The sequence below is a fragment of the Sparus aurata genome, chromosome 3, assembly GCF_900880675.1.
Source record: "Sparus aurata chromosome 3, fSpaAur1.1, whole genome shotgun sequence".
Classification (NCBI taxonomy): domain Eukaryota; kingdom Metazoa; phylum Chordata; class Actinopteri; order Spariformes; family Sparidae; genus Sparus; species Sparus aurata.
The window spans coordinates 1,407,575-1,435,494 of record NC_044189.1 but is presented as its reverse complement, the minus strand read 5'-3'; the positions used below and the strand labels follow the sequence as shown (position 1 = coordinate 1,435,494).

Sequence of the window (27,920 nt, the reverse complement as noted above, 5' to 3'; positions counted from 1 at the left end):
TGCTGTAAACATCAAAAATTATATTTCATAACAGCAAAAACTTCAGAAATTAATTATCCAGTCTGATCCCAATTTTGAGAAAGCCACAGAGTTATAATGTCAAGCACTTTCAAGCACTTAAACTAAAATCCAAGCACTTTTCAGACCTTGAAAACACAACATTGAAATTCAAGCACTTTCAAGGATTTCAAGCACCCGTACGAACCCTGTGTGCTCTATGCAGTTTGTACAACAGACTTCTGGAGCACAAGTGAAGTGATCAGTCTGCTCAGGTGAAAGTCTCAAGTGTCCCATTATACCGTTGTTCACAGTGTTTCAGTTGATGCAGTTCAAGTTAAGTTCACAGAACTTGTCAAGCACCAATAATAAGTTGATCAGCCTGAGACCAAGCAGCACGTGGAGGTGAAGATACTTCAGGTAGTTTTCTGTGGACTGCAGGCAGCTGTAGGTGCATCTCACCTCTCAAAGATCCAGAATCAGGTTGGTTGGATTCTGAAGTCCAGCAGATATTGGAGCAGAGTTTCTTCCTGAGTGAAGCAAACACCTTCCTCCTCTCATACCGCATTGGGGACATATCATGAATATCATGACTGCTGAGTTTAGTGTAGAGGAGCGACTCTCTCCTCTGCGCTGCATCGATGATGCCAGATTTTGGTCCAGTAGAACTTGAACACTTTGTCTATTTCACCAACCAAGCATCTGGGTTATCATCTTGGTTAGCATTAGCTACAGCTGAGGTTTTGCTAGAAGCACGGATATCGGTGTTAAGCTGTTTGCTTTTGTTGTCCTTTTTGTATTGGATCTTTTTCAGGACCCATTTCTCTCCTCAGAGTTTTAGGACCCAAAAGCAAGCAAAATGATTTGTTTCCTCACCAGTTTAGGGTTAAGATTTAAGGAACTGCATGGGAGCTGGTCACACCACAGTGTAACACCGCCATAACCAGATGCCTCACCAATTCTTCTTTCCACATTTTTTGGATCAGTTTCCATCTCTTTGTAGGACTTTTGTGAAGAGTTCTTACGCTACATGGAACTTGTTCGTCGATGCTTGTTGCCTTTCTGCAGCAGGAGAATGTCAGCCTCTGGACCGCGGTTTGTTCCATTATTGGCTGCAGAGATGAACACAAGTGTTATTCTTGACATACAGTGCACAGTAGTCACCTAAATATGACTTTTAATCTAAATCAAAGCATAAATCTTTTGACCAATTAACAAAAATGTCAAATAAAGACAAATTCCTCAGTGACTGCAGCTCCTCCTCACTGTCTCCTCCTGCTGGTAGCTTGTAGAACACTTACCCTCGTCACTCGTGTTATCTCCTGTTCCAGTTGCCAGACCGTTGTGCTTGACTACACACACACAAACACACAATATTAGGAACCCATAATGTTAAAGTGGCACTCTGTAGTTTTAGAGAAGAAATTCAAAGTCAGAATTTTAATATTGACAATATTAATGAGGTAATAAAACAAACCTTCTCAGGTCAGTTTGTTTATTCAGTCATGAAGACAAAGACAGTTTGTTCATTTAGTTTGTTTAGACAGAAAAACATCAGTCAGTGAAGATTGTTACTTTATCAATGGTGATATGTTGTTATTTCTTTCTTTGACTAATGTGTTTATTGTTAGTAGCTTTGGACTAAAGCTTCTGCTAAATGCACTAAATGTAAATGTAATGAAGATTTTCTCCTCTCAGTAACATTTATTCTCTACAGAGTGCACATGTTTATCACAATCTGTGTTTATCACTTTATCTTCAGACTGTTTGAGGCCCGTCAACATCACATTAAACAGTGGAACAAATCCTCCATCTGAACCAGAGTTGTTACATATTACATATATAATATTAATCATCAGCACAATAACTACAGAAATGTTCAGAATTAAGACTTCTACCTTTAACAGAATCTACAGAGGAGAAATAAAACACTTACCATTCAGTGGAATGCCAGCAGGGTCAGCTGTTAAGAAAGACAAAGTTTAAAATCACACAAACAATTTTGATCCATTCAGATTTAACTTTCAACTTTCGATTAATCTTTCATTCAGTGGAAACTGAAGATGAAACGTGCTGTTAGAGATCAGGAGCTGCTTCTGCAGAGGAACTCTAGAAATGCACTAAAACTCCTTTTCGACCGAGGCAGTTTGTAGCTGGTTTCCACTCTGGAACCAGGTCTTTGTGTTTCAACAGCCACAGAACTTGTTCTCAGCCAGGAGAACTGGTTCTGGAGCGGCAACAACACTTTGCTGGTCTAGAACAAAGAACCACTAACATCAGGGTCTGGGGGGTCATCGTGACCATGGAGCAACCAAAAACACTTATGACCTCCATTTTTAAAAACCAGAGTGAGTGTAGCGTGTTCTGATGTATCAACAATAGAATAAACAAAAGACTTTAACTATTTCCACTCATCATAGCAGCAGTGGTCCGAGGACCAGTCGTGTGTTCAATCTAAACCAGAATCAACACCAGTAAAGAGTCGATGAAGTCCACCATCGTTGTTCCTCACTATGCTCGGAGGAGTGACTGAATGATGTGACTACAGAGGCTCTCATGTCTGTGCTGAACCAAACTGTTCTTAGAAGGTTCACAGGTTGAAGCAGCACTTGGTTCACTTTGGGTGAAAAGGAGTATCAGTAGAGTGCATACCTCCACCATGACCCAACAGCCCCCCTTTATTCAAACAAGCCACACAGCAGAAAAGTGCTGGCTGTGCACTGAGAGGATTAACGCTGCACAGTGGTTTCTACATGTGTCTTCACGACACCACGGACACTCGCTCCTCGTTACAAACAAATAAAAGAGAAATGTCCCACACTGCAACCCACAAAGCAGCGTTACAAGACCAAACGGCAGTAACCTGCTGATGCCTGAATGTTCTGTTAACAGCTCTGCTGAGAGGAGAGATTCTAATTCTTTAACAGATTCGTTCGAGTCCTGTTTTAGTAATTCACATATTCTGACAATCCAGGTGTGAGACCTCAAACAACACCTCAGGATCAGCTGGACAGGGAGAAGGACTGACAGCTGACTTTAAGAGAAATAAAGTAGTTACCTGAGGATCCGTTACGTTCACCTCCTTTGGATCCCTTATCCTTTTTACATCCTGTAAAAGAAACAGAAAGTTAACATGTGTGATTGATGATGGATGAAGTGATTTAGAGTTTTGATCTCAGAGATCTTTGACTTCAGTGAACAGAATCACGTCCGTCTCTTGATAATTAACAGGACTGTTCTGCAGTGTGACCTCTGAACACCTCATCAAGTCATCATAAAATAATAACACACCTTTAAAACAACCACCACACTGAATCATCAGGTGATCTGTAATTGGTGTAAATGCACCACATTGAACACTGTAGTACAGAATCACTCATCTGGGATGTTTATTATTACATATTAATGATTTTGAAGTCGACATGTTGATAAAATGTTTCTATGAAGCTGAATTCTCATAATAACTGATTTTTAAGGGACACAGCCGTTCATTAATCAGAGAACTTTCACTTCCACTGCACTGCTCTGTTTGTTGTCCAGAGAAGACAATGCAAATATATTTCACTTACCAATGATGCCTTTCTTGTATAAGACCCCCAGCACCACAGCGATTACCAGGACCAGGACCGAGACCAGGACCGGGACCAGGACCGGGACTGGGGCTGGGACCAGGGGACCCTACGACTCCCTCACCACTGGTATTTACTGAGCCAGAACCTGAGTTTTCTAAAACACAGAAAAAGATCTCTGTGTTAGTTCAATATTCATTAGTTCATATTTCAAGTTGATGTTTGTAATGAAAATGTAGATGCTGAGGAGTAAATCTGAAATGTGATGACATAAAATAACATGAATCGAGTTCTTTGTGCTGGTGAGAAACTTGTGAACAAACATGGATCAGACAAAGAGGATGTTAAAGTGTCTGAGAGGAAACTGTGACATGTCTGAGAAATGATCCTTCACCTTCTTCAAGTTCAAACTATCTTCTAACTAGTGAATATTGTTTCTGATTATTCTTCTGTGACAAGAACACACGATTCATCCAGCCTCCTCTTCTATGAAGGCAAATGTTTAGACAATAATCTCCTGGAGAAGAAGGAATTTATACATTATATAAATTATTGATATGACGCTTTTAAAGGGTTCTTAATAAATGGATAATAAAGGATTTCTTTGTGGTTTCAGTCTGTTAGTTGGTTAAACATGCAGGTCCTACAGTGATCGTCAGCATCCATGGATGTGTTTCAAACTGGTGCACAAAGAAAACTGAGTGATTAACACACGACACTACAGCTTCAGTCATAGTCTGATCGCCAGCTCATGTGATTGGCTGCTGTGCGACTCTCATCTCTGAAAGTGTAAACAAAACTAACTGATCATTCAAGGTGACCCCAGTTGAGGCTTCAATGTGGTGAAGAACCTTTACGTGTTATTTAATTTGACACGTGTCACGAGCAGCTTTCTACAAAACTGTGAAAACTAAAAAAAAAAAAGAGAAACAAGTAAAAACAAGAAACAGATTCTTACCCCACTCCTTCATCACATACACACTGGATGCTTCATGAATGACTTCACAGGTGTATCTGGACTTGTCCTTCCTTAAGATCTCCACACTGTCTCGTCTCTGGAACGTGTCGTCTTCATTCGGTCGAACGCCCGAGCTCTCCAGTCCGTCCTCTCTATACAGTTTGCGGCCGTCCCGTTTGATCCACATGATGATGTCTTGGGGGTAGAAACCTGTCGCCAGGCACGTCAAACGGATGTTTGACTCGATGTTGGTGTCCCGCGCAAACACGTACACCTCAGGTGGAGCTGGAGACACAAACAGTAGCTTAATATTTGACCAAACATACGATTGGCCTCTGTGACAACGATTTCTTAACAACCACCGCTGTATGATGGACACTGATCTGTTGTTGTTTACTATCTGTTTTTTATTTGACATCTGGACATCAGAGGAAGGACGATGTGGGTGATGACATGAGCCAAATGTTACATTCAGGCAAATTCAATGAGGACAAATTAGCCTAACCCATAATCTAAGCTGTAGAAGTTAAATTTGATCAAATATGATCAAACCTTGATCAGAATTGATGGAAATGTTGCCACAACTGGAGCTGAAAGACATTTTTACATGCTGAGAGAAATTATTTGTTTCAGTCGTCTGTCAAACAAAACAAATAAAAAACAGATGTTATAAAATCCAAACAGTTTTATGTCCAGTTAGTTTCATGTTTCATATCTTAACAAGTGGCACAGCAGTAATTAGATTACTGGTGCTACCATTATTAGTACTGTATTAATGACATTAAAAACACAGAAAAGGCCTTCAGTAATACATACAGGCTGTGTTGAGCTGAGTCATCCCGTAACTCCAGAACTTGTTCAGCCACTGCATACACTCATTCTCCACGTAGCGTTTAATTTTATCATTCAGGTCAGTGTCATGATCCCACTTCCTCTTGGTCTCTTCTGCTGCTTGGGTTGGGGCGACCCAGACTGAGTGGAAGTTGTCGAAGGACAGGAAGTCGGTTCCATCGTAGTTGTATCTATCCATGCCACGATAGAACTTCATCGTGCCGTCTTCCTGCATTTCACCCTCACAGCCAACCATCCACTGAAGAACATGGAGATCTGTAACCAGAGAGGAAAGACCAGGCGGTGAAGTAAAGGACAAACAAGACAGTGAGCTGAGATAAATCTGAATATTTGTGGTTTTCTAATGAAACATTATACAACAACATGCTGATTCTTGAGGGTTTGGATAAAACAGGTTTCAATTTTGAAAAGAAAAAAGTAAAATTGGACATGATTGTTTTGCTCTCGAATTGTTGACAGCTGAATCATAATCGAATCATGAGGCCAGTGAAGATTCTCACCTCTACTCTGCTACACTGCAACTTGTAAATAATTATTGATTAACTAAAAAGCGGTTCGCTTCTTCACGTTTCATGGATCTTACCTGTGTCGTTCTGTCTCATACGATCCTTCAGGATGTTGATGTTGACTTCGAACCACTGCTGCTTGCTCTGGCGGGACTGTGTGCCTTTGACCCAGTATTCTGGATCCAGTCGCTGTCTCATCCAGGTCTGTTTGGGAACTTTCTCTTTAGTTTTGCTGTCAAAGTAGTCAATCATCCTGTTGTCCAGCAAACCCATGGCTGTGAACTTGTGGATGCCCGGGAGTCCGAGATCTCTGGAGAGGCCCGTGTAGATGTAATGGAGGGAATGTGTCTCTGAAAGTCACACAGACAGATATTTATCAGACAGATAAAAACCATCAGATCTGACATATTAAAGCTCTGGCAGCACAGTGGAGATGTGTTGGGCATTTACTGGAATAAACAGACTGAGAACTCTGGCTTCGAAGCTCTGACACCATTTTTATTTTTTATTTTTTAAATCAACTGGATTAAAAGATCCCTTAAGAATCCAAATAGTACATGCAATATTTCCCCCTGAGCTCACCTAGACTTAGAAACCCACATGAAGGCCTGTTGGGTCAACGACCCATAAGTGACCCAAATGACACTGAAACGCCCACATTCTGTAATTACAGTCACAGACAGAGTGTAAAAGCCTGCAACCCCCCGAGTTAGAACTGAGGAAGCATTCTGGATGAAGTGAAACGTCTTTAAGGAACTAAAACAAGCCCAGATGACTGCAATACAGAACTTTGATTTACCCTGATTGGATGACTGAGAACCTTCATCATCAACATCTACTGTATATCTGAAATTCACATCAATGAAAACAAACAAACAAACAACAAAATCCTGATGCTTTGTAGGATGTTTTGTGAAACAAGCAGGAAGAAGTCCTGGGTCAGAGGGTCAAAGCATTTTTACAGACATCCGATCTGCATGTTACTTTCGTTTTCAACCTGACACATTAACGAGTCTAAACTGTAACTTACCCCTACTTCCCGCCACCGCTGTCCACAAAAGGACGAAAAAGACGATTAACTTCATTTCCCCCTCGAACAGGACTTATTTCTCATTTCTAATGTCGAGTTTTATTGGATGGTGAGCTGATTCCGTACCAGCTCCCCGTGCAAAGCGGCTGCTTCCTGCTTCCAACTGCAGTGCGGTGCATTCAAGGGCTGCTCGTAATTACAGAAGTCACGCCATAAATAAAAGTATTCAACAGTTGATGACTGGAAAAAGTTCTATTCACTGATGAATCCAGGTTTGATATTTATGATAGTGACAGATACGACACTAAAATAAGTCGATGGACACTTTCAATTCTGATGTGAATCAACTGTTGAGCACTGGTACAAATGTTCAGTCTAAAAGTTAACTGCGACATGTGTCAGTGAACGCACCATGACTGCAGCTTCTCTGTTTGTGGTTTGTTGCTGTGAGGAAGTTAATCCAGGCTGACTGCAACTTATCAAATGTATTGATCAAGTTTACTTCACTGCATTGACGGGACATATAACGAAATATGTAGGATAATATTCCAGTTATTGTAAAGTTTACTTAAAATAACAAACAAAATAAGAAAAGTAGTTATATTAAAAGTGTACATATAGTATTTCATTTTTAACAAGTTAAGTTGAAACATGTCTAAAGATAATATATTAAATATATTTAAGATCACAGTGATTTAATGATTTAACCTCTCTTAGTGACTTCATTCCTATTTTTTCTCTCCACAGTGATGATAAACTACATGTGAGTCACTTTTAAGCAGTTAAATGAATGAAGCTGTTGCTGTGAGGACACATGAGAGCGTTAAACGACCTGACAGTTAAAACAGAAAACACTCTCGACTCACAGCGGACAGCTCAGGTTTCTCCGGCCGGATGACGGTGCTCCTGCTCCGGGTGTCTGGTGGAGCCCGCGCCGGGGACTGGGAGCTCCTGGCCGGCCTCTGCTGCTGCGGCGGCCCGCTGCCTGTACCGCGGAGCGTCACCATGGTAACGCTCTCACTCAAGCTAGCAGGCGAACTGTTAGCTGTTAGCTTACCGGAGAGTTGTTAGCACCGGGAAAAACGGCGGAGACACCGGAGACAGACGCTCTCAGACGTCTCCCGGTGGTTCTGCTCACACACACACACACACACACACACACACACACACACACACACACACACACACACACACACACACACACACACACACACAGTATATCTGATGGAGACGCTCCGCCGTTAAACCGCCGAGAGGATTCGAAAACGTAGCGATCTGACGCCACCTAGTGACGTCATGCCGTAATATGCGTGTGACAACGAAAAAGGCCTGAACAAAAAAATAAATAAATAAAAAGAAGGTTCATATAAATAAATTAAAAGTCAGAAAATACAGATAAAATACACTTATAATATAGAATCAAGTAAAATTCAGAATCAGGAGTCCGTGTCCGTGTTCCACCAGCCAGACATTCAACTGCTGCTACTTTATACTTCCACTTCTCTACATTTTAGAGACAAATACTTTACCTAGACTACATTTATTAAATAATTTGTATTACTAGTTACTTGCAGGCTACATCAGAGCCAAGGGAGCTAATTTTTATTCAATCTATTTAATCAACACTTCAGATCTAATCATTGACCAAGTCCATTATCAGTCAATACCTAGTATACAGTGTATACAAACATGGAAATATATGTATCATTTAATACTTTCTACACTTAAGTACAGGGCCGTTTCTGTTTGTTTGGGGGCCCTATTTTGTCAAACTACGATGGATAGATTCCTAACCCTTTTAGGTAATCCACAAAGATGCAACAATCTATAATATTTTAAGAGGAAAACAGGTTAGAGTCGTGGAAATCTCTCTCAAATTAAAATCAAACATATTAAATTGACCCAACCAAACAAGCTGAACTGATAGAACATGATAATACAAAGTATACAATGTTGATCCTCTATAGGTCAATACATGAAACTGATGCAGTGTTCCTAAAAAGTATTTATTTTAAATTGTAAAACATTTTTAAACTTAAACATCCTGGTCCGGTGGTGCTGAAGGCGGACGTGCTGCTTCCTGGTCCGCGGCTCCAAAATATTTCAGAACTGCTCTGCAAAGACAAAACTCCTCAGGTCACCAAGCAAAATAGATCTGAAGCAAATATCTATACTATATAATTGACAGGGTTGGGAGGGTTACTTTAAAAATGTAGTCCGATACAGTTACCAATTACCTGTTAAATGTACTCAGTAACGTAATCCAAGTACCACAATATTAAAGTAATGTAACTTGATTACTTTAAGTTACTTTTGGATTACCTCAATACAAATGCAAATAAAGACTTCCTCTGAGGAACACATAAAGCAAATTAAAAATGTGATTAATTGTAGGGTATGTTAGATTTATTCAGTTTTATTCATTGACTACTAACTATTCTGCTGTATTCAAGAATTACATCACATATTACAATAATAGTAATAATAATAATAATAATAATAATAATAACAGTAATAGTAACAATTATTATTAGTGTTATTGTGACTACTAGGCCTATTTCTAGTGTGTCACTTATTTGTCCCCCAAAATTACCCATACAATTTCCTAATATAATCATGCTATTTTAATACCTTGTTGTGATCTAAAGTGTTAGTGACCCATTTCAGTCACTGCAGGTGTTTCAGGCAATTTTGTAACGTACAAGCCTCACAAGGTGGCAGTAGCTACATTTTAAGTGTCTATGGGGCCCTCGCAAGTCAACAAGATTTCCACGATGAAGTCCGTGCAAATGTTTCACAATAAAAGCCTACTGAGCTATTTATGTTAGAGGACTTTTAATTTGAGACGGACACAGGAAGTATTGAGTTTGTATTAACAATGTAATGTCTTTATTTTAACAGGGCAAACGGGAGCGAACCAAAACGAGCCTTCAAAACTACCAAAAACCTAAACACGTACCATCCCGGTCACCAGCAGCACCACCCACAGACCCAGTAGTAGTACCTAGTAGCAGCAACAGCAGTTGTAGTTGTTACAATGACAGTCTGGTTAGCAGGCTAACTAATGTTAACTTTAGCTCACAGGATTTCTGTGTAGCTAGCTAACGTTCGCAGTTTCGCTTACCATTAGATGTTTCTTTAAATTAGATGTGGAGTCCTTGGACGATGGCAGTGTGTGCACAGCTGGGAGGCATAGCTTGCACTGTACAGTGATGTTGTTCCCTCTTACTTCTTTAGAAACTAAGTAATGGCGAAATTTCCACGCAGTGAAAGCATTTTTTTCTCTAGTGCTCGAGTCCATAATGAGCCGCCTGGCTTCACCTGAGAGCAGAGCGTCGTTGTGACTGACTTGTAGTGAACTGTAGTAATGTGTGCGCGCGTGCATATGGCATTGCCGCATTGGCAAGTAATTCATTCACATTTATTCATCATTCATCATCATATATTTTAATTGTAATCCAACTAATAATCCCAATTTTTTTCCAGATGTATCTGTAATCTGATTACGGCTTTCTTTCCTGTAACTGTAACGGAATACAGTTACTGTTTTTTTGTATCCTAATTACGTAACGCCGTTACATGTAGTCCGTTACTCCCCAAGCCTGATAATTGAGTTATGTTACACTAATGCTGAACATCATCTGTTTTTATATTAAACTTTGCAGTATACAGCACAGTGTATCTTTAAAGCATCCAGTGTCAAAGTTATCACTTATAAGCAGTTTTCAACACATTGTACTTGTTAGTGATGGCGGTTCTGTTCTGCGGTGGCCTGAGGTGGTCGTCAACACAAGAAACAAGAGAAATGCTGTCAATCAATGATGACAGCTGATCAGCTGATTTAGGGCCAGTTTGACATTTTTATCTAACACAGTAATGGTAGGGTGACCAGACGTCCCGGATTAGGCCGCCCTGTCCCTGGTTAAAACCGTCCCCGAAAATGTCCCCGATTTGAATGGGAGATAAAAAAAAAAAAAAAAAAGTTGCACACAGACGCATACTCCAGTTATTACGGTAGTCAGTTAAACTAACGTTACGTCGCGGTACCCGGAAACAGAATACACGGCAGAGTTGTTTACTTTTGCTTGCGGAAGACAGAGATAGGCGACCGTGTTAAGGTAAAAAATAAATAAAAAGTACGACTTGAAATTCAAACTTTCGGTCGTAAAATATGCAGACGAAAACTCGTGACTGAAACAAATAAACGCTCCGGCTATTATTTGGTATTTTATGGTAAGTTGTGTATGAACCCATTTATTTTGTGAGTTTGAACTAGACTTGGCTGTGTGTAGGTTAGGTGAGGTAAAATAAGGATGATTATAGTACAGTGCGTCTGTTTATCAGAATTGAAGACCTGAACTGAAGCCACAATGCTAATGCCAAACTGTCGCTGGTGTTGGTAAAGTTTGAATGTGTGATTAGATAATCATGAGGTGACAATAGTATGATTTAATTTTGCTCTGTTGTAGAATAAGACAGTGTAAAGTAAGAGTAATGAGTGAGGGAGAGAGAAGACTAGGAAAAGAGCAGAAGAGTGTAAGAGGAAGCAAACTGAGTAAAGGCAGGAGAGAGTAAAGGAGTGATGTGAAAAGGTAAAGTAAAGAGAGTAAGGAGAGAAGAAAGGAGGGTTAAGAAAAGAAAAGCACTTTAGGAGAAGAAATTTAAGAGTATAAGAAGTGAGACAAGGTGAGGGAAGACAGGCAGACAGGAAGATGGCTCTGTCAAAAATACGCAAATGCCATTTTACTGAAAAAATCCAAGAGGAATTTCCATTCATATGCATCTGTCGCCAAAGGTTTCTTTGTTAAGAAACAAACTTGACCTACTATTGCATCTGTTCAGATTTGCTCATGTTCTCCTCTGCTGTTATTCCACCCAGACCACAGAGGCTGAGGCTGCTGAGGGAGAGGACTGTGGTGGACCTGCTGAACCAGCTGCGTTCACGGATCCAGGCATTTAGACATTTATTCTTTAATTATAATACTACCAAACTACTACTACCTGGACTACTGAAACTTCTTATTGGCTACTCATTTGCTTTAATACACATTAAAGTTACACATTAAAATTTAGATACATTAACATGTGATTGCCCCTGCTATTTATTTCATAATGATAACATTTGAATTTTGACCACTGCGCTGAAAGTGTCCCCGATTTTCATTTCAGAAATCTGGTCACCTTAAGTAATGGACGTACTGAGGCTGTGAGAGCTGATTTCTGGTCAGTGGACGTTTGGCCATGCAGGTCTGATAGGTGAGCCATGAGAGATGAGCATCTGCACCTGCTGCTGGTCCAGTCCGGTCCTGTTAAGTCCGGTCCGGTCGTTAATGAAACAGGAGGACGGTCACAGTGACGTCAACTGCTGGATAAAAACGCTGAAATCTGTTTATCTATAAATCTGAGAGGTAATTTAAAGGGATAGTTCGGGTTTTTTGAAGTGGGGTCATATAAAGTACATATCTGTAGTCGATCTGTTTCCTACCGTAATCACCGATCAGCGCAGCCTCAGTTTGGAGCAGCAGAGAGCCGCTCAGCTTTGTACTGCAGTGAACGGGTCCAGAGAAAAAGTGAAATTAACCACCTAAAACAAGGCTCACCTAAAAACTTTACATCAGTTCAAGTGTACGTTGTATAGGTAAAATTCATACCGCTTTACATCACCGTCAGACCGCGCTTTCTTTTGGCACTACATTTTCTCAACCGCAGAACCTCCGTATCCCTACGCATGAACGCTAATGCGGAAGGATACGGAGAGTTAAGTTTCGTTTTTATCTAAAGTAAACCTCTCGTCCAGCAGCTGGGCCTCGCGCTGTGTTCCGCCGCTCGCAGATCAGCTGTTGCCCAGTTACGCTCATGCGTAGGGATACGGAGGTTCTGTGGTTGAGAAAATGTAGTGCCAAAAGAAAGCGCGGTCTGACAGTGATATAAAGCGGTGTGAATTTTACCTATACAACATACACTTGAACTGATGTAAAAAAAATTTAGGTGGTTAATTTCTCTTTTTCTCTGGACCCGTTCACTGCAGTACAAAGCTGAGCGTCTGTGCAGGAGCGGCTCTCTGCTGCTCCAAACTGAGGCTGCGCTGATCGGTGATTACGGTAGGGAACAGATCGACTATAGATATGTACTTTATATGACCCCACTTCAAAAAACCAGAACTATCCCTTTATTAATGTTTAGTTATGTCGTAGTTCCCTCTGAATGAGTAGCAGCTAAAAGATGAACTACACTGCAGCTCAGCAGCCTGCAAACCAAGTTAAACATTTAACGTCAGCGTTTGTTTTATTTTTATTTGCATACCGCCATGAAATATGAACAGCTGCTTTCTGGACTGAAGACTGAGGGTGTTATTTGCAGATGTGTGTGTTCAGTAGAGCTATTGTTATATTTTTGACCAACCAGTGTGTGAAATATAGTGAGACGGTCTGGATTTAAGGAGCTATAACACAAGAACAAGCTGGGATTTATTTATTTGCTCTGTGATTTAAGGGCTGTTTAAAGACTTTTTATGTAAAAATAAACATTTGTAGATATAAATAAACATAATTGGGCACATTGTTGACAACTTCATTCTTTTAGGCATTTTAATGGAGTCAAAGCTGTTATTTAAGGGGTTCAGAGCCCCATGAACACCTGAACACACTCATTCTAACCCAATCTGACAATGATCCTGCTTGATGTTTGTAGTTATAGCTGTTACTTCAAAGTGAACTGACTGATTGATTGATTGAATTACAGCTTCTACCAGCAGCAGTGAACAGGCCCGGTCCAGTCAGCGGCATCGGTACAGCAGCAGTGAACAGGCCCGGTCCAGTCAGCGACCTCGGTACAGCAGCAGTGAACAGGCCCGGTCCAGTCAGCAGCGTCGGTACAGCAGCAGTGAACAGGCCCGGTCCAGTCAGCAGCGTCGGTACAGCAGCAGTGAAAGGCCCGGTCCAGTCAGCGGCCTCGGTACAGCAGCAGTGAACAGGCCCGGTCCAGTCAGCAGCCTCGGTACAGCAGCAGTGAACAGGCCCGGTCCAGTCAGCGGCCTCGGTACAGCAGCAGTAAACAGGCCCGGTCCAGTCAGCAGCCTCGGTACAGCAGCAGTGAAAGGCCCGGTCCAGTCAGCGACCTCGGTACAGCAGCAGTGAACAGGCCCGGTCCAGTCAGCAGCCTCGGTACAGCAGCAGTGAAAGGCCCGGTCCAGTCAGCGGCCTCGGTACAGCAGCAGTGAACAGGCCCGGTCCAGTCAGCGGCATCGGTACAGCAGCAGTGAACAGGCCCGGTCCAGTCAGCAGCCTCGGTACAGCAGCAGTGAAAGGCCCGGTCCAGTCAGCGGCCTCGGTACAGCAGCAGTGAACAGGCCCGGTCCAGTCAGCAGCCTCGGTACAGCAGCAGTGAAAGGCCCGGTCCAGTCAGCAGCCTCGGTACAGCAGCAGTGAAAGGCCCGGTCCAGTCAGCAGCCTCGGTACAGCAGCAGTGAACAGGCCCGGTCCAGTCAGCAGCCTCGGTACAGCAGCAGTGAACAGGCCCGGTCCAGTCAGCAGCCTCGGTACAGCAGCAGTGAAAGGCCCGGTCCAGTCAGCGGCCTCGGTACAGCAGCAGTGAAAGGCCCGGTCCAGTCAGCAGCCTCGGTACAGCAGCAGTGAACAGGCCCGGTCCAGTCAGCAGCCTCGGTACAGCAGCAGTGAAAGGCCCGGTCCAGTCAGCAGCCTCGGTACAGCAGCAGTGAACAGGCCCGGTCCAGTCAGCAGCCTCGGTACAGCAGCAGTGAAAGGCCCGGTCCAGTCAGCAGCCTCGGTACAGCAGCAGTGAACAGGCCCGGTCCAGTCAGCGGCCTCGGTACAGCAGCAGTGAACAGGCCCGGTCCAGTCAGCAGCCTCGGTACAGCAGCAGTGAACAGGCCCGGTCCAGTCAGCAGCCTCGGTACAGCAACAGTGAACAGGCCCGGTCCAGTCAGCAGCCTCGGTACAGCAGCAGTGAACAGGCCCGGTCCAGTCAGCAGCCTCGGTACAGCAGCAGTGAACAGGCCCGGTCCAGTCAGCGGCCTCGGTACAGCAGCAGTGAACAGGCCCGGTCCAGTCAGCAGCCTCGGTACAGCAACAGTGAAAGGCCCGGTCCAGTCAGCAGCCTCGGTACAGCAGCAGTGAACAGGCCCGGTCCAGTCAGGTGGGAGGTGCTTGGATAGTTTGAATTTATCATGTACGCTCACATTCAAGTTGATTGTCATTCTATTCATACAATTACAACTGTCTGAAACATCACTACCCAAGAACAATAGGTAAAACAGTTGAAAAAATACAGAAGAACAATAATAAAATGTGCATAATACATAAATACACACACGTATCTATCTATTTATGTACATATGTATGTATGAATGTGTGAGTGTGTGTGTGTGTGTGGCAGAACCTCCAGCCTGTTGATGGCTCAGATTTCATGGTATGTCAAGTTCTGTTTTGTCCAGATTCATGAACAGTTACCTGAAGTTGTTGTGGACTCTCATACATGATATAATTTAAAAAGGTTGGTCCATTTTTGCCCAAAGTGTATGTTATTTGCTAATACACAGTAAACCCCACATTTACACACAGACAATCTATTCTTTAAACCTCAACCACGGTCGGCTCGTACGTGAGATTAAACTTCACTATGTCACGGCCACCCGACACTGGCTTTGTGTCCCATCTTGACCACCCCAGTAAAAAGCACCAAACGGCCCTGCTGAAGTACATTTAATATCAGATGCTTAAAGAAATAATATCAACAAAGAAATAGTCGTGGCTACAAAGTGAAGCAGTAACGCATTATGAAAGAGAGAAACTATAAAAACAGAAAAAATCACTTCCTCTTTTCTCACAGTTTAGTCACAAACTAAAAAGCTTCAGTAACTTCTTGGTGCGTTTTACAGGTTTTATTGGCCCTTTAAAGGACCAGTTGGTGTAAAATCAGCCGCCACAGTCAGATGTCTTTCTCTCAGAGCTGGAGAATCTCTTCTCAAACACTTCAATCCAACAACATTTCAGAATATTTTACTTTATTTATTGAACAAGTGCATCTTTGATTTCACACAATTCAAACAAAATCACCCAAAAAAAGAGAAGAACAATCAAAAGACTGACAGGAGAAAATATCAACATTACTTTATCTTTCATAAACTGGCACATGGATTCACAGCAATATTTAATACTCAGACAAATTCTAACTTTTTAGACAGAAGCTTCAAATATCAGATATTTGTCACTCCAGTCTTCCAATCCATGTTATCTGTGAGCAAATTACACAGTAAGAGAATAATCATCAATACAATCATACAGGAGGGAACATTTTATCACAGAGAAACAAAGTAAACCCCCAAATTCAACTCAGTGACACCTGAATAACAATTCTGTAATACATGTAGCTATAAATGTTAAAAGGACAAAACTTGAGTTAAAACATTTAAAATAAATGTAATATTCTTAAAAATATTTCATGAATGATGAAAGTATGGATTATATTTAGAAAATCCAAGAGGATAAACTATACAGTGAGACTTATTTCCTTCTTTTGCAAACAGTATTCATTATTTCATGGTGATGTTATTTGCTGATTTAAAGGCCTTTAATTTTATAACAAACATCTCAAATGTTAAAAGCTCATTTAAAAAGGAAAAAATGTACAAAAAAACAGAATATCGTTTGAATAAAAGCAGCACTTCATAAAATCATGGCACATAAATGACCTCTGCCTGTCACTCACTTCCTGCTGCTTCATCATTCAGAGTTTTTACTACAGATCTCGTCAGTCGTTCTACACGACTGCAAACTGTAAGTTTCTTTCCAAATGTTTCCCTGTTTAAACGCAGTCAGTAAGTAGTGATAAGTAATCAGTGCAGATGAGCTTGAGACCGAGTATCAAGGCATCAATTATGTTCTTCAAACTTCCACTTTAATCTTTATTTTTTTCTTCTAACATTTCTTTTGATGCATGTTTGTTTCTGTTCTTTAATTTGATTCCTTCCGTTTGCAGGACTTTTGTGAAGGGCTCTTACACAAAATGAAATTCTTCTGATGCATTATATTTATCGGCTGATATTAGGAAATATATATCAGTGGTCAGTGAAATCAAAGCTGATACATAGAGCTGATAATATGAAGCCAGACTGCTACAATCTATTTACAAACCCTGATAAAAGTGACTTAGAAGTTGGTTTGCGATCGACCAGGAACAAGAACAAAGAAATATTGAATCATCCATCGTTCCTCACAACATCTGAGCTGTTCTTGCTCTCAGTTCTGCATCAACCACAGGTCAGAAAATCATTTTTAAGATACAAAAATGTAAAAATAATCTTATTGGTATCGGCCGGTGCAGAAACAGTCACATCCATCCTGACTGAAGCACCAGAAGCTCACAAACATTCAACACGTTTCATTTTCACTCTTCTTCTTCTACTCTTCTCATCTATAATCAAGCTGTTATCGACTTAAGTCAAATCTGAACGACTGTTTTAAAGTTGGTACAAACATTTCCACCAACAGCTCCGTTTGTACAGATCCAGGTTTATGCTCGGAGTGAAGCCAACATTAAACATCTCTACCACCCAATCATTTTCTGATTTCTCTCTTTAAAGCGTGACCATGTGAATTCATTTTTAATCACTTTCCTGAATCTTCATCTGATGTAGGATCACGTACGTCTGTTCACACATTTCTGACCTTCAGTGCTGCCCACAGGACCGTGTGGATCATGTTGATTCCCTTTTAAAATAACTAATCCTGCCGTAGATTTAGTAATCGACATCCAAATCATTATTGGAATTTTGCTTTTCCAGCATTTGGTTTGAGTTTGTTTTTTGAAGAGGAAGAAGACTGAAAAAGAAAGATGACAGTGCGATAAAGATTAAAAAACGCTGCTCTGGAGTGCCCATTAGCTTAGTCTGTCTCCTTTCTCTGAACTGTCCTGTCTAATTACGTATCAAATAAAACAGTTTCCTACGACCACATGAACTAGTCTTAAAACCAGAACACATAAAAATCAGGCTGGCTCACGTCACACGATATGATGAGAATCCTCCATCTGGGGACTTCTGACACTTTGGATGCAGCGATCGAAAAGACGGACCGTCATTATTACAATATTAGGAACGTACAAATTAAAATAATGACGGCACGTTTGGGGGAAGATTTGATATAATTTGATTGAGTTTGACAGAATTTCACTATGAACTTTGAAAAAAAAAAATTATTCTAAAGTGGACGTTGAGACATTTTTGAGCTTCATATTCTTTGTGTTGATTTTCAACGTCCTTTTAAATTTCTATCTCAAATCAACTCAGTTGGCGTCTTGGTAAATTTGAGTGTCTCTGATGAAAATCATCCGCAGACTCTTCAGACCTCCTGCGGCAGGAGATTGACGGCCTCGGGGCTGGGGGTTCGTCCATCTTGTCCATTGGCTGCAGAGATGAACACACGTGTTATTCTTGACATACAGTGGATACTAAAACATAAGAAGCTGATCTGCTCTTTGCTTTTTCATGAATTTTCTTTGCAGTTTGTATTCGTGGTGACACAAAAGACTTGGAAGAAACAAACACAATCAGTAAAATTATAACTGGGATATTTATTATAAATCCCAGGTTAAAAAAGAAAAAAATGCAGAAAATACTTTCTGATCTGGTTCATCAGCTTTCGAAAGTATTCACAAAGCTGCCGTCATGCAGCAGCCAAGAACATTTACAAAAGTCTTTTCCAGAAAGATACTTACCGATCACACCAGAGTCACCGCTGCTGCTGCCAGAACCCTGAGACCCTGAGAAGAAGAGAAAGTTAATTTAGATATGTATACTGTGTATGTGTGTGTAGTAAAATGTAAACATTCTATCTGTGATTTCTGTGCTACTGTCGATTAATCTTTCATTCAGTGGAAACTGAAGATGAAACGTGCTGTTAGAGATCAAGAGCTGCTTCTACAGAGGCACACTAGAAACGCACTCAAACTCCTTTTCGGCTGAGGGGGCTCAGGTGCTGGTTTGATGCAGGTGTCCACTCTGGAACCAGTTCTTTGTGTTTAAACAGCCACAGAACCGGAGCAGCACCAACACGTTCCTGGTCTTGAATTTCCCCAAGGGAACCCCCCAAAAGGATTAATAAAGTTGTCCAAGTCTAAGAACAAAGAACTGCTTACGTCAGGGGCTGGGTCATCGTGACCACGGAGAAACCAACGTGTTCAATCTAAACCAGAATCAACACCAGTAAAGAGTCGATGAAGTCCACCATCGTTGTTCCTCACTATGCTCGGAGGAGTGACTGAATGATGTGACTACAGAGGCTCTCATGTCTGTGCTGAACCAAACTGGTTCTTAGAAGGTTCACAGGTTGAACCAGCACTCGGTTCACTTTGGGTGAAAAGGAGTCAGTAGAGTGCATACCTCCACCATCACCCAACAGCCCCCCTTTATTAAAACAAGCCACACAGCAGAAAAGTGCTGGCTGTGCACCGAGAGGATTAACGCTGCATGTTTTGTTTTGATGCCGCTCAGAAAAAAACAATAATGTTAAACTCAATAACACTTAATCACTTTAACTCTTACACAACCTTTAACTCCTCAACAATAATATCATAGATACCAGCGACCTAAATACGATTTTTAATCTAAATCAAAGCATAATTCTTTTGACAAATTAACAAAAATGTCAAATAAAGAAAACATTCCTGAAACTATCAGTGACTGCAGCTCCTCCTCTCTGTCTCCTCCTGCTGGTAGCTCGTAGAACGCTTACCTTTGTCACTCATGTTATCTGCTGCTACAGTTGCCAGGCTAGCGTTGTTGTTGCTGTTGTTTCCTACACACACACAAACACACAGTATTAGGGCCCATAAGGTCAGTTTGTTTATTCAGTCATGAAGACAAAGACAGTTTGTTCATTTAGTTTGTTTAGACAGAAAAAAATCAGTCAGTGAAGATTGTTACTTTATCAATGGTGATATGTTGTTATTTCTTTTTGTGACTAATGTGTTTATTGTAAGTGGCTTTGGATAAAAGTGCTAAATGCACTAAATGTAAATGTAATGAAGTTTTTCTCTTCTCAGTAACATTTATTCTCTACAGAGTGCACATGTTTATCACAATCTGTTTTTATCACTTTATCTTCAGACTGTTTGAGGCTCGTCAACATCACATTAAACAGTGGAACAAATCCTCCATCTGAACCACAGTTGTTACATATCACATATATAATATTAATCATCAGCACAATAACTATAGAAATATTCAGAATTAAGACTTCTACCTTTAACAGAATCTACAGAGGAGAAATAAAACACTTACCATTCAGTGGAATTTTAACTTCAGCTGGGTCAGCTGTTAACAAAGACAAAGTTTAACTCACACAAACAATTTTGATCCATTCAGATTTAACTTTGTTAAAGTCTATGTGAAGTTACTGTCCAGAGGTTCCAGCCTGAGCAGGATGAAGGTAAAGAGAAAGACACTGTTGTTCACAATTATTAAATCAGTTGAAAAAAATACTTACTGGAGCTGCGAGTTGAATTGCTGTTCAAAGTCTCTGTAAAGAAAACAGAGGAAGCAGCAGAGTGAAACAACACAAGCATTCAAACATTCACTCTTATATAATATACATATACGGTGCTGTTGTTCCACCTCTGGTCTGTATGAAAGCTGCAGAGGTGGAACGGGGACAGTTTGGTTCAGAGGTTGTAACAGAGACGAGACTTCAGAGTGGACCGGAGTGTGACGGTCTGATGGTGTTCAGTTTGACAGATAAACAGATCCTTCACTCATCAAACAAAAGAGAAACGTCCTGAACTTTAACTCACAAAGCAACGTTACAGGACCAAACAGCAGTAATGTGGTTGCAGGTCGTGTCTTTGGCAACTTATAAGGAAAAAATACTGAATATGTGGAAAAGTGGCTGTTATCTCGTCTGTCCTACTGACTGTTCTTCACATTTTCACACTGAAAACAGCGTCTGTCCCCGACAGCGAGAGTCATCAGCTCCTTCTGTTTATGTGACGGAATTTAGAGCTAAAAACTTTAATTCACATGTCTTTTAGACTTTGATAGAAAATAAATTCCCCATATTTAATGAGGTCAGCACTCCCAGCCGAGTCTTCAGCGAACTTCCTGCTGGAAAACAGCCTCCCAATTCTCCTTCTGTTTTGTCATCATGTGACTCACTCAGTTAATCAGTGGCAGCTGATATGAGCGTCATTAAAACAGGTGAAAGTCAAAAATCCACTGACGAACCTGCTGCTACCTGAATGTTCTGTTAACAGCTCTGCTGAGAGGAGAGATTCTAATTCTTTAACAGATTCATTGGAGTCCTGTTACAGTAATTCATGTATTCTGAGAATCCAGGTGTGAGAACTCAAACAACACCTCAGGATCAGCTGGACAGGTAGAAGGACTGACAGCTGACTTTAAGAGAAATAAAGTAGTTACCTGAGGATCCCTTACGTCCACCTCCTGTAAAAGAAACAGAATGTTAACACGTGTGATGGATGATGGATGAAGTGATTTAGAGTTTTGATCTCAGAGATCTTTGACTTCAGTGAACAGAATCACGTCCGTCTCTTAATAATTAACAGGACTGTTCTGCAGTGTGACCTCTGAACACCTCATCAAGTCATCATAAGATAATAACACACCTTTAAAACAACCACCACACTGAATCATCAGGTGATCTGTAATTGGTGTAAATGCACCACATTGAACACTGTAGTACAGAATCACTCATCTGGGATGTTCATTATTACATATTAATGATTTTGATGTCGACATGTTGATTAAATGTTTCTATGAAGCTGAATTCTCATAATAACTGATTTTTAAAGGGACACACAGCCGTTCATTAATCAGAGAACTTTCACTTCCACTCCACTGCTCTGTTTGTCGTCCAGAGAAGACAATGCAAATATATTTCACTTACCAATGATGCCTGTCCAGTATAAGACCCCCAGCACCACAGCGATTACCAGGACCAGGACCACAACCCCTCCGGCTGCCGCACCAATGATGGGTCCTCCTGAGCCAGAACCTGAGTTTTCTAAAACACAGAAAAAGATCTCTGTGTTAGTTCAATATTCATACGTTCAAATTTCAAGTTGATGTTTGGAATGAAAATGTAGATGCTGAGGAGTAAATATGAAATGTGATGACATAAAATGTCACAAACAGCTTTCTGTAAAACTGTGAAAACTAAAAACAAAATGAGAAACAAGTTAGAACAAGAAACAGATTCTTACCCCACTCCCTCGTCACATACACACTGGATGCTTCATGAATGACTTCACAGGTGTATTTGGACTTGTCCTTCCTTAAGATCTCCACACTGTCTCGTCTCTGGAAGGTGTCGTCTTCATTCGGTCGAACGCCCGAGCTCTCCAGTCCGTCGTCTCTATACAGTTTGCGGCCGTCCCGTTTGATCCACATGATGATGTCTTGGGGGTAGAAACCTGTCGCCAGGCACGTCAAACGGATGATTGACTCGACGTTGGTGTCCCGCGCAAACACGTACACCTCAGGTGGAGCTGGAGACACAAACAGTAACTTAATATTTGAGCAAACATACGATTCTGTTTGTACCGAGGATTTAACAACTACAAACACAAACTGGTAAATATGAAACACTGCTGTGACACACACTTCCTTTCATCACTTCAGCTCTTTTTGTCCGTTTACATTAAAGATCTTGGTTCATATGTACACAAGGAACCGGCTCCCACAGAGATTTGTAGTCAGATTACATACATAGCAGAGTTTCTGTGAGGTCATTTTGAGGACTTATTTATTCAGATTCAATAATAATATACTATTATTATCTCTTATATTGATGACATTAAAAACACAGAAAAGGCCTTCAGTAATACATACAGGCTGTTTTGAGCTGAGTCATCCCGTAACTCCAGAACTTGTTCAGCCACTGCATACACTCATTCTCCAGGTAGCCTTTGGTGTAATCCTTCAGGACAGGGACATCATCCCACTTCCTCTTGGTCTCTTCTGCTGCTTTGATTGGGGCGACCCAGACTGAGTGAGCGTCGTCGAAGGACAGGAAGTCGGTTCCGTCATAGTTGTATCTATCCATGCCACGGTAGAACTTCATCGTGCCGTCTTCCTGCACTTCGCCCTCACAGCCATGCATCCACTGAAGAACGTGGAGATCTGTAACCAGAGAGGAAAGACCAGGCGGTGAAGTAAAGGACAAACAACAACACAGTGAGCTGAGATAAATCTGAAAGAAGCATCCCCTCTGTGGTTGAAGTTTCCAGCCTGTGTCAGAGTCACTGAGTAACATATAAGAAAAAAATCTACACAGTTCGGTTCTTCAGGTTTCATGGATCTTACCTGTGCCGTTCTGTCTCATACGATCCTTCAGGATGTTGATGTTGACTTCGAACCACTGCTGCTTGCTCTGGCGGGACTGTGTGCCTTTGACCCAGTATTCTGGATCCAGTCGGTCCTTCATCCAGGTCTGTTTGGGAACTTTCGTTTTATTTTCGCTGTCAAAGTAGTCAATCATCCTGTTGTCCAGCATGCCCATGGCTGTGAACTTGTGGATGCCCGGGAGTCCGAGATCTTGGGAGAGGGCGGTGTAGATGTAATGGAGGGAATGTGTCTCTGAAAGTCAAACAGATATTCATTAGACCGATAAGAACCATCAGATCTGACAGATTAAAGCTCTGGCAGCACGGTGGAGATGTGTTGGGCATTTATTTTTTGGAATGAACAGACCAACCCCCAATTTCCACTGGATACGTCTCCGCTGCGTTGCGTCTCCGCCACGCCAGCGGAGCAAATACGTTTCACTTTAGTCAATGTGTCAATCCCCACCAGATCCGCTGCGCTGCGTATCCACTCCGTCCCAGCTCCGGCAGTCCGGAGCCCTCCGGAACAGATACGCAGGACTTCTATATCTGCCGCAAGAACTCTGGTTCTGGGTTCAGTCTAGACTCTTAAATGGTAAATGGTCTGCATTTTTTATAGCGCTTTTCCAGTCTAACGACAGCTCAAAGCGCTGTACAACACATGCCACATTCACCCAATCACACACACATTCATACACTGATGACGGAGGCTGCCATGCAAGGTGCCAACTGCTCATCAGGAGCAATTTGGGGTTCATGCAACTAGGGGGAGCCGGGATTCGAACTGGTGATCACTAGATCAGACTAGACTTACGATCACTAGACGACCCGCTCTATCCACTGAGCCACAGCCGCCTCCACCTTACGTTGTTTAAGACTCAATGTACATTTTTCTTGTCGTTATACAATCAAGTGAGAAAAAAATACAGAGATGTAGCTGCTCTGTAGTCTGTTGGTGAGGCGGTGGGTACTCTTGTTCTCCAATCAGCTTCATGGGTGAGACTGGTGAAGGCTGAGCTGAAATCAACAAATGGTAAGAACTCTGGCTTTGAGTGACGACATGGCTGCTAGATTCTGCCTAGATTCACTATCAAAGATCAAAGATGTTTAGTTTACTGTCACATAAAACCACAAATTATCATCAGTGAGAAGTTGCAATTATCCAACATTGTTTCAGGAATAATCAGCAGCTTCAGTTCTCCATCAGTTCGGCCACAGTGCCTCACCAAAGTTGTATCAGCTCAGACGTACATAAATGAAGACTGCAGTAAAACAGAAACCTAAAACAACTCGGCCGTGGCTACCAGCTGAAGCACAAGTGAAACGTGTTCACACAGTCAGGCTGCGGTACAGACTAAAACAGAAGTATGTTTCTGGTTAGATTTCCTGTAACACCACGTGAGTTCAGAGAGAGTTTATAGCAGCACTCTGTAGCTTTGGGGAAGAAACCAGAAGAGACAGATCTTCAGTGACTGACAAACTAACAAACTGACCTTAAAGGACATCATACTGTTGATTCATACTGTTTTACTTTGTTTACACGCGGCGGACCCTGCCACCTTTCTAGCTTTAAACTGTGTTTCATAGCCTTATTTTCCTCTGAGAACAGCTTGTTTATTCACTTACGGTAAAGAGTTTGTATTATCTCATTAATATTGTAAATACTAAAATTCTCAGTTTGAATTTCTTCTCCAAAACTGCATAGTGCCCCTTTAAGCTTTTCACAATTTTTATTAGTATAATTGCATATCTGCCAATAAGCACCAAGAAGTTGCAGTGCAGTTATGCCAAAAGTATTTATGTAGTAATAAAACGCAGGCTTGTGATTGGCAAATGTGTCATATCAGCACCAAGATCTAGTAAGAGAACAAGGAAATAACTTTAATTGTCTGACTCTGTTCGCGAGCCAACGCCTCAGAGATATCTCAGATATGTTGTCTGTCCACCTCAGTGAAGGCAGGAAATCATGCCAAAGATCTTAAGCGCAATAAACACTCAAACATGTCTGCAGTCGTTTGCGCCCTGTACGACGCTGTGAAGCCAAACAGACAGTTTCAGCTCCAGCTGCTCGGTCTGAAGCCTCAGAATGTTACTGTAGTTCTACAAAAACATCAAATTCACCCAGTCCTTGATCTCTAAAGCAACAAGGCATTTTTATTTATCAAAATTTCATTTTTACAGCACATTCACTGAGCTCACCATTTTTCTGAAATGTAGATCCATCTTATATTTCTTATGACCTTTTTTTTTCTTAATATAGATAATAATACAGTAAATACACACATATGTTGTCTCTGATGTCAATGATACACCTGCTGTGACACCACACACCATTTTTAAACCATCTCTGTTCTTTCCTGAATTTTATCCACGTTATCTGCCAAATGTGTACATTAATATTAGACATCCCCTTAAGCTTTAGGACAAGGTTTTCACCATTTTACGTTTGAACATACATCTGAAAATATTTAACGTTTACTTTCAGCTGTCATATAATTATTTTAGATTTAAGGTATTTTAAACACAACATGTTTTACACAGAGACTAAAATAACAATCTTCTTGTCGATTTCATTGAACCAGGCCTTAAGAATAACTGCAACATTACCAAAAATAAGCACCTGAACCGTCCACAGTCACAACATTACAGTAAAATATTCGACACAAAGCCGAATTTTAAAGACGTCACAACTTCATGTCTTACTTTCGCTTTCAATCTGACGCACATTAACGTATCTAAACTGTAACTTACCCCTCTTTCCCGCCACCGCCGTCCACAAAAGGACGAAAAAGACGAATAACTTCATTTTCCCCTCGAACAGGACTTATTTCTCGGCTCTAATGTCGAGTTTTGTCGGACTGTTGGACGGTGATCTGACTGCGTGTCCGCCCGCTGAACACAACTGCTGCTTCCTGATTCTAACTGCTCTGCGTGGTGCATTCAAGGGCTGCTCGTAAATTACGTAATTTACGTCGCAACTAAAAGTATTCAACAGATGATGACCGGAAAAAGTTCTATTCACTGATGAATCCAGGTTTGATATTAATGGTAAGGACAGATACGTCACTAAAATAAGTCCATGGACGCTTTCAACTCTGATATCAATCGACAGTTGAGCAATGGTACAAATGTTCACTCTAAAAGTTAACCGTGACACGTGTCAGTGAACGCACCATGACTGCAGCGCCTCTGTTTGTGGTTTGTTGACGTGATGAAGTTCATGTCAAGTCCGGACTGTGAAACCAACAACATCCAACTCACCTGTGTCCATCAGTGAGACAACAGGTTAACACAGGCCAGGCTAACTGCAACTTATCAAATGTACTGAAACATTTCAATATTAATTTTAATACCATGACATACTCGAATTAATATCAATATAAAGTACATTTAATTCAAGTTGCTTCCATGTGTATGTTTTTTGTTTTTTGGGGGGATATTTATTTTCAACATTATAAGATTCCAAAGACCTTAAATTTATTACATTAATATGACCATTAAATAACATTCAGCTGAAGGAATTAAGCCTAATGATAAACACATTTGATGCACTGGTAGCTTCTTGTTTACAGCTTATACAGTGTGATGTAGTCTTTAGTCCTAACAACAACCAATTAGCACTCAAAAGTCTGAGTCAAGGAAATTAGTATTTTAAAATAGTTTTGTTTTTTTCGGTTAAATGCCTGAAATAGGGTCTGTGGTTACCATACAGTTGTCTGGGACATTAACCATCATGGCAGCAAACACAGAGACTAACTCTAACTTTACAACTTGTACATTGATCAGTTTATACAAAACGTGTGTAGTAAATGTGTAGTAAGACTCTTCATATATAGCCCAACATTAGCTCTTTACATCTAGCTACTAGATTAAATCACTAAATTCTAATGAGATATAACATTATCTTGCTGAACAAAGTATCATAAACTTGTGTTTGACACAAAGATTTTCAGCAATAATCCCAAATCCATTTTTTTTAATTACGCCTTCACTTATATTTGATCTCTCTGTGCATTTTTGATAAACTGAAAAATATTACACAGTCTTGTGGTTTGTTATGAACTGATGTTGTAACTATATTAAGCAAGTTGAAATGAGACATTTTAGACAGACTTCGACGACTATCAGCTGGTTTTCAGTTAGAAATTAACTCTGAAATCCCAGTTGGAGCTCACAGGTTGGGGTGGGGGGACCCTGACACCTGTATTTCTAACAGTTTAGGACGGCCCCTTTAAAAGGTCAAATGTTGAAAGGTGATATACAGTGAACAGGCCAGAAACAGTTTGGAAAGTAACGTTACACACCGTCTGTCCTCTAAAACACGACCGTCTGAATGTAAAAACATCAGCCGTTACTTTCACCTGCGTTAGCCAACGGCTGGCTAACTGCTAACTGCTAACAGCTAACTTAGCTGCTGTCAAACAGAGACGAGACGTTTCACACAAATCACCCACAACAGTTAACTTACCTCTTTTAGCCGCCACCAAGTTCAGCCACAGTAATGGCAGAAACAAAAAAATCCAGTTTGTTGCTCGACCCATGGTTAAAAAACGACAAAACGTAATTTAAGACGGGAAAAGGCTCGAGACGAAAGAAGAGTGCGGCTCAACTGCTGTCCCACAAGACCGACCAATGAAATAATTCAGAGCTAG

General features: G+C 41.2%; 2 protein-coding genes across 5 annotated transcripts; both read right to left on the bottom strand.

Annotated features, from left to right (window-relative positions):
- Positions 1–967: 967 nt before the first annotated feature.
- Positions 968–27,920, bottom strand: LOC115578632 (H-2 class I histocompatibility antigen, L-D alpha chain-like). 3 transcript variants are annotated; one of them, XM_030411685.1, is made up of 11 exons: positions 27,737–27,920; positions 23,249–23,521; positions 22,775–23,065; positions 22,147–22,431; positions 21,831–21,947; positions 21,344–21,367; positions 20,415–20,447; positions 20,210–20,242; positions 19,662–19,724; positions 18,646–18,690; positions 15,918–18,334 (listed from the first exon to the last, which is right to left on the bottom strand). In XM_030411685.1, the coding sequence occupies exons 1-11, from the start codon at positions 27,807–27,809 to the stop codon at positions 18,270–18,272; spliced, it is 1,302 nt and encodes a 433-aa protein (XP_030267545.1). In that variant the 5' UTR covers positions 27,810–27,920; the 3' UTR covers positions 15,918–18,269. The 3 variants fall into 3 exon arrangements, with proteins under 3 accessions (XP_030267547.1, XP_030267545.1, XP_030267546.1); XM_030411686.1 differs by lacking the exon at positions 27,737–27,920 and adding an exon at positions 26,020–26,228; XM_030411687.1 differs by lacking the exons at positions 15,918–18,334; positions 18,646–18,690; positions 19,662–19,724; positions 20,210–20,242 and adding exons at positions 968–1,109; positions 1,299–1,349; positions 1,934–1,960.
- LOC115578635 (H-2 class I histocompatibility antigen, Q10 alpha chain-like) lies at positions 3,069–8,089 on the bottom strand. 2 transcript variants are annotated; one of them, XM_030411693.1, is made up of 6 exons: positions 7,779–8,089; positions 5,960–6,232; positions 5,341–5,631; positions 4,525–4,809; positions 3,567–3,723; positions 3,069–3,106 (listed from the first exon to the last, which is right to left on the bottom strand). In XM_030411693.1, exons 2-6 carry the CDS (start codon positions 6,153–6,155, stop codon positions 3,100–3,102), a joined length of 936 nt encoding a protein of 311 aa, XP_030267553.1. In that variant the 5' UTR covers positions 6,156–6,232; positions 7,779–8,089; the 3' UTR covers positions 3,069–3,099. The 2 variants fall into 2 exon arrangements, with proteins under 2 accessions (XP_030267553.1, XP_030267552.1); XM_030411692.1 differs by lacking the exon at positions 7,779–8,089 and adding an exon at positions 6,913–7,051.